Here is a 7515-nt window from a genome sequence, read left to right on the forward strand (position 1 = left end):
TTTTATTTTGTAGTTATTATACCCAGAACTAAATTTAAGATTAAAAAAAAGCATAAAATAGTTAAAAAATAAATCAATCACACAAGGCAAATGTAAGATCACCCTCTTCTTAAAATGGTACGTGTCGATCTCCGATGAAGCAGTGGGAGGATTTCACGAAGTACTTTATTATATCGCATATGCATGAGTTTTGGATGTTTGGGAGATGCATGTTCTGTTAAATGCATGAGATGCCTTCAAATATTTTGGAGCATGCCTCTTGTTAGAGATGTATAGAACAAGCATGCATGGTTTGCAAAAGAAGAGAGAATGAGTGCTAATTTGCTAGAAAGTCATATTTCAAACGACTTGTTTTTTAAACAAATTTTAGACATGCTGTGTTTTCATAGACACTTTGTTATATAGAGGAAGATATCTAAGATCATTTCCTTTTTGTGTTTTATCAATTACCTGTGTTTTTTTGTCCTTCTTTTTATAACTTTTTTGAGCTCTCTCTCTCTCTCTCTGTGCAGATGAATCTTTGGTTTCTGCAGCATCTCCAGCAGCAGAACCAAGGTCACCTTCTCAGGGTGTGGGTCTTATCCAGGCTGATGGAAGTGGAGATTGCATGAACTTGTTATCATATCCATATGAACGGTTGAAAGTGATTTCTAGTGACCCGGTAGCAGGAATAGATGTAACTAAAAGAGAGGTACATGCCCCTTTTCCTTCTTTACAGATGTACAGGTGCCTAGTTCATTGTAGTGTTCTAGTAAAAACTTTGGTCCTAACTTCTTGGAAAATAAAATCTTTTTTTTTTTCCTTTCTTTCTCCTACCAATAAATCCATAGCAGCATTGTGGCAACAAGGGGAGAGAATGTCAAGCTTATATATGTCTCAGTTTTCAAACAAATTTTTAGGGAAAAGTATACTTTGGCCCCCTCAATTAACAGTCATTTTTTATTTTGCCCCATAAATTGATAGTTGTGACACTTAGATACATCAAACTACCATTTTGTTGCAATTAAACTAGTTTCGCTTGCCTCTTCCACCTCCGGTGCTAGGAATGTTAGCCTTCTGAAAACTGCAGCATATTATTATTAGTTGACATTAGCATACAACAGAAACTTCATACGGTTGTTGTGTAGTTTGATCACATCACATCACTTGTACATTCATTACTACTACCACTCTCTATGATCCATCTGTAACTAAAGAGGTCTGCACATTCTTGTGGCTGCAGGCATATTTATCCAACGAGGAGTTTCTAGCAAAATTCGGAATGACGAAACGAGCTTTCTACGGGCTTCCTAAATGGAGGCAGAACAAGCTAAAGATGTCTCTTGATCTATTTTAGGGCATGCTCTCATGAGACTAAAGCTAGATGATGATCTCAACTCGTGATATTTTTCTGTTGTCGAGTACGTATCAACAGATTTTTCTTCTTAGATAGAAATCCTTGATTAAAGATTTTGCAAAAAAGTTTAATTTGTCATCTCACTCAAATCATTTCATTCAAGATGTTATTATGTGTATGATCCAGTAGAATTCAGACACTTTTGACATAGTTTTTAAAAATTTTCCAATGTGCAATGTTATGATATATGTATATAGGACCCTTCTTCATCTTCAAAAACTCAGGGAGTAAAAAGGAAAGAAAAGAAAAGAGAGACCCATTTGAGAGACTGATAGAAAATTTTCAATTTCACTTTCACCTCCACTTCCATTATGGCTTGGTTCTCGGCTGAATGGAAGTGAATTTTTTTTTTTTTTTTTATAAACTGTTTAGAAAAAAAAAAAAAATAATAACTTGTATTTAGAATTATGTTTAATAAGTCTTTCTCATTTTTCAATGTATAGAACAAAGAATCTTGATTTTCAGTGATTATACAGGCTCTACCCGGTCGATCTATTAACTCACAGGATCTTCCATCTTCCAAACATCATTGGAGGTACGATGTTTTTGTGAGTTTTAGAGGTAAAGACACAAGAAAGAGCTTCACTGATCACCTCTACACCGCCTTGGTGCAAGCTGGAATTAACACCTTCATAGATGACGATGAGCTTCAAAGAGGAAACGACATCTCTACGGAACTCGTCAATGCAATACAAAGATCAATGATTTTTATTGTGGTTTTTTCCAAACACTATGCTTCCTCTAGTTGGTGCCTTGAAGAGCTTGTGGAAATCATTCGCTGTAAGAATACCATAGGCGGCAAGACTCTTCTTCCAATATTTTATCACGCGGACCCTTCGGACGTCCGAAATCAAACTGAAACTTTTGCCAAAGCATTTAAGAGGCATGAAAAGAAGTTTCAAAATGATATGGAGAAGGTGCATAGGTGGAGAACAGCTCTTATTAAAGCTGCAGCGATTTCCAGCTGGGATCTCAATGTTGTAAATGGGTAATATACTATGGTTTATTGTGTTTTTTTCTGCATTTTTATATCACTGTTTGTCCCTTTTTTTCTTTTAAATGTTAGATGAAAATTGATTAAAAAAAATTAAAGTTGAGCTAAAAATGGATTGACAAAATTCTGAGAAAGATTTATCAAGATTATCTTAGAATCGAAATTTGATCTAAATTTTCCTCAGTCAAAAGAATCTCAAATTAATTTGGCATACTTCAATCATTGTGAAAATACATCTTTTACTTGGACAATTGCTGATTAGTGACCGAAATATCGATGACTTCTCAATCAAAAAAAAAAAAAATTATAAGCTACTAACCCACATTTCTCTAAAATTATTTGGCAATGGGGAAGTATGATATGTGATGTTGTAAACAGTAGCAACTCTACCGACTGGGAGCAAACAGTATTTCAAGTTCATCCAAGAAAATAAAAGAGATTAATTAAGCAGTGCTGATGCGCTTTCCCATATAATTAATCTAGATTGTTTTGTTGATCTAAAGTTCTTGAACAAGAGATTTTTCTAACAAATATGAAGCAAATATAATTAAAGACTGAAAAAAATTGAGTGTTTTAACCTATCCATTCCATTTCTTCTTAATTCATCATTCTCTTTTGGTTAGTTTTTGAGTTGAATTTTTGATGGTTTTCTGTTCCATGTCCATGCTATTGGGATATAAAGATCATGCCATTTAGAGAGAGATCCTGGTTCTAGAATTATCAAGTCTAGTATGGCCTTTTAGATAAAATGTCACACTTGATGTGAATTATCAAGAAAAAAAAATTGTTTTGTGGCATGTCATTCGAGACGAACAAAACTATATATATAGAAATATTTTGAAATGATAGCCTCAATAAATTTGATGTAACTTAATAGTCATAATAAATGAAATGATAACATGCATCCTTTTGGTACTGAAGATTCATAATTTTCATTTTTCTTTTATTTAACTATTTTCTATTTGAATCATAATGATCAGGTACGAGTCAAGGCTCATCAAGAAGATTGTTGAAAAAGTTTTGTGTCAGGTACCCTATTCACTTGAATGTTGCCATGCACCTAATTAGAATATATTCTCTTGCTGAAGAGGTGAAATCTTTATTAAATCTTGGAACGAGTGATGTTCACATTGGGAGAATTTATAGAATGGGTGAAATAGGTAAAACAACAGTAGAAAAGTTGTCTATAACTGTCTATAAACATTAGAGAAATTTCAGAACAGCTAATTGGTTTGCTTCATTTACAAGAATAACTTATTTATGATATCTTGAAAATAAGAATTTGAAGATTATATATTGGCAATGTTGATAAGAGACAACATTTACGTATAAAAACATGTGCACATACACAAACACAATAGACATGCATGAGATCGAGTTGTCTTTTTTCCAAGTATATATGCATCTCAGTTTGAATAACATGATTGACATAACTCATAACTCTATGATCTTAAATCCAGGACTCTCTAAACCAAGAGTTAGCAACTGATTCGAATCATGTTTAAATCATTTTAGTGTTTTTTTTATCTTTTAATTAGGAAAAAAAAAGTAAAAGCAGTCCTTGTGATTACATTGCTGCAATAAGTTTCTTGTGGCATAAAAATTTGCTGATAACTTATTGTGGTATGCAATAAAAGCAAATAGGTTCCTACTCTTAACTTTCATTTAAAATTTTGATGAAATCCGTTAGTGTGACATGTACAATGACATGTAAGTGTCCAGTTGAATTACTCACTACCAAAAAGAAAAAAAACAAGTGGGAATTACCACATCATTTATCTAAGCCATGTTTGTAACATGTCATCCCAATCTGCGATGCCAGCAAGGTAAAGTAAAAGAGTAAAAACCTAAGTAAGCTTCATTCTTCACCACGCCGTTCGTGTTCATCCATCAAATCGTGCCTCCACCCACTTTATCGGCACACCATTGTTTCTTCTTTTAATTTGTAGCACCGCCACCATGCCGTGTCTGTGGAAGAGGCTTCGTCGGCGTCTACGAAGGCAAGCAAACTAAACCAACGATATGTCAAATGAAAGTTTAGAAATCGTTGGTTTTGCTTCCTATCTGTCAAATTGAAGTTTGAATCTTTCTCAAGTTTGGTTCTTTTTTTTTTTTGAAGTTGACATCTTTTTTAGCTTCCAATCTGTCAATGTTCAGATCTGTTTTTCGGGCACACAAATAGTCACAACCTTCCTCTCTTTGTATATATTAAGCACGCAACTTTTTGTCTAATACCTAATTCATAGCTTTCTTCTACGCTGAATATTTCCTAGTATTTTATTAATTTACTCTTGATTTTTAAGCAACTAGGGACCATGCAGAGCTAATTCATATCGTTGTACGTTGAATATTCTTCAGAATTTTTTTTTTCTTTTACGTTTTTTAATGTAAGAAGGGTCCATGCACGGTAATATTGATCATATGGACACATACTGCTCTGATGCTCTGCTCAACTAATGTGTTATTTGGCAAATTGTTATTGTCAACTAATTAATATGTGTTTTGTTTTGCGGCAAAATCTATGTCGATTTTAGATGTCATCCGCTGGAAAACATAGGAAGTGGCGGGAGTGTGACTGTGGTAGGAGAACACATCTAAAGACTACATCGAGCAAAGAAAATCCAGGAAGGCGGTTCTTTGGATGCTATCGCGAGCAATCGCGTTGCAAATTTTTTGAATGGTATGATCCCCCCATTTGTGCACTCGACGCTAAGCGTATAACTAATTTGAGGAAACAGAATAAGATGTTGAAAGAACAACTTCGTAAGCAAGCGGCAAAATAGAGGCGCTCACGTGTCCATTTAATTGTGACATGTGGCTTATAATTGTATATGTCCTCTAGGAACAACAAGAAATTGGTCAGGATTTTTATGTAGTAACTATTGTATATGAGTTTAGATAATGGTTCCTGTTTTATGTATCAACTAATTATGTATTAGCCTTGTTGGTTGTATACAAAAGTAATTAATTATGGAAGTTTTGCCATCATAATTAGCTTTGTGATCAATCGTACGTTTTTATCAATTATGAGTATCAAACTTAATCTTCAACTCTAGCTAGTTAGAACTATGAAAGAATCTAATAATCTATATTGTTCAATTTTATTTTCTATGGGCTCAAAAATACAGGAGCCTTATTCAAAATCTCTAAGAGAGAGACACATAACAACATTTTTCCTGAAATTCATCCGAAAAAAGTGCTGCTCTATGACACTTCTGTAATTTACACATTCACTCATCAAGAAACTCCAACTCTTTTACTTTCACTGTGGGGACAACACTAGTATTTTAGATAAAATGTCATACACTTGATGTGAATTATCAAGAAAAAAATTGTTTTGTGGCATGTCATTCGAGACGAACAAAACTATATAGAAATATTTTGAAATGATAGCCTCAATAAATTTGATGCAACTTAATAGTCATAATAAATGAGATGATGACGTGCATCACTGAAGATTCATAATTTTTGTTTTTCTTTTATTAAATTATTTCCTGTTTGAATCATAATGATCAAGTACCAGTCAAAGCTCATCGCAAAGATTGTTGAAAAAGTTTTGCGTCACGTACCCTATTCACTTGAATGTTGCCATGCACCCAATTAGAATATATTATATTGTTGAAGAGGTGAAATCTTTATTAAATCTTAGAACTAATGAGTGAAGTTCGCATTGTGAAAATTTATGGAATAGGTGAAATTGGTGAAACAACAGTAGATAATTGTCTATAAACATTAGAAAAATTTCAAAACAGCCAATTAATTGGTTTGCTTCATTTACAAGAATAACTTATTTATGATATCTTGAAAATGAAGAATTTGAAGATTGGCAGTGTTGATAAGAAATAACATTTATGTATAAAAACATGTGCACATACACAAACACAATAGACATGCATAAGATCGAGTTGTCTTTCTTCCAAGTATGCATCTCAGTTTGAATAACATGATTGACATTTGCATGCTCGAGTAGGAAGAGAAATCCGGGTAAATTAAGACAGTAGGAAAGTTCGTGAAAAAGAGGAGGAGAGACCAGTTGCATAGCACCAAAGCCAAAATAGAGAAGTTATCCACCAAAAAAAAAAAAAAAAAAAAGTTAAATACTGAAAACCCCTTAGGGTTTCACTTTTTTATTTTTTTTCTCCTTAAGGTTTGGTTTTTAACAAGATATTAGTTCACTTAACAGAACTCAACGTCACTGACACGTGGATCAATTAAAATTCGATACCTGACATAAGTGGCCACGTCATCAATGCCAAGGATGGCCTGGCCACCCCCATCTGGCCAGATGGGGGTAGCTCCCAATTTTATTTTATTTTTTTGAAAAAATATATATTTTTTTAAATACAAAATTTAATTAAGTGACCATGTCATCATTGATGAGGTGTCCACTTATACTAGGTGTCAAATTTTAATTGATCCACATATCAGTGACGTGGACTTCCGTTAAGTCAACTAACAGTCAATGAATGGAATGATCAATTTAGTATTTATCAAAACTACAAGTACCTCCTATGATAAAAATTAAACTTTAGAAAAAAAAAAATAAAAAAGTGAACTTTAAGGAAGTTTTTAGTATTTAACCCAAAAGAAAAAAAAAAAAAAAAAAAAAAAAAAAAAAAAAAGGTTTGCCCACTTCAAACTTTAAATTAATGGCAATGTCTTTTTAAATTATTAAAAGTTGTTAATGTCTCACCCACGACACTGCTACGTGGGTGACGTGACTGAATCTTACTCTTCTTTTCAATGAAGTCTTCAACACAAACAGACTCGTCCTGTATAGGATTTGTTAGTCTGCAGGTGGCCACATAATTTACAGATACTTTAATGGAAAGCGTTTCATAGGAACGTAAGGAAAGAGGGATGGCCGCTTTTATGTAATGTCCCCATTTGAGCTGTCTTCCACCGCAGCTTTTAGTTCTAGTGTCTTTCTCTCGGCTGTTCATCTCCTTGCTCTCCCTACACATGGTCTGAAAACTGGATCACGCGGTTTCTTTATATTCAAACGATTGAAAAATGCCACCTTTATATTATCGAAGTAACCAGAAAAAATTTCTTTTCCAAAATACTTGTTATTCATTTTGTTTTTTTTTTTTAAAAAAAAAAAAAACTAAAATACTTTTTTTTT

At 33.3% G+C, this 7515-nt stretch overlaps 2 protein-coding genes across 2 annotated transcripts in view; both read left to right on the top strand.

Moving 5' to 3' along the window:
- LOC132163140 (disease resistance protein RML1A-like) overlaps positions 1-2388 on the top strand; it is a 5175-nt gene extending 2787 nt beyond the window's left edge. The window contains exons 3-4 of the mRNA XM_059573332.1: positions 513-691; positions 1873-2388. Of these exons, the coding sequence (XP_059429315.1) occupies positions 513-691; positions 1873-2388 (695 nt within the window). The remainder of the gene's footprint in view (positions 1-512; positions 692-1872) is intronic.
- The window catches only part of LOC132163621 (disease resistance protein RPV1-like), a 27314-nt gene that overhangs the window by 2895 nt on the left and 16904 nt on the right, over positions 1-7515 (top strand). The gene's annotated exons all lie outside the window — the stretch shown is intronic.

Source organism: Corylus avellana, chromosome ca10, assembly GCF_901000735.1.
Source record: "Corylus avellana chromosome ca10, CavTom2PMs-1.0".
NCBI classification, from domain to species: Eukaryota; Viridiplantae; Streptophyta; class Magnoliopsida; order Fagales; family Betulaceae; genus Corylus; species Corylus avellana.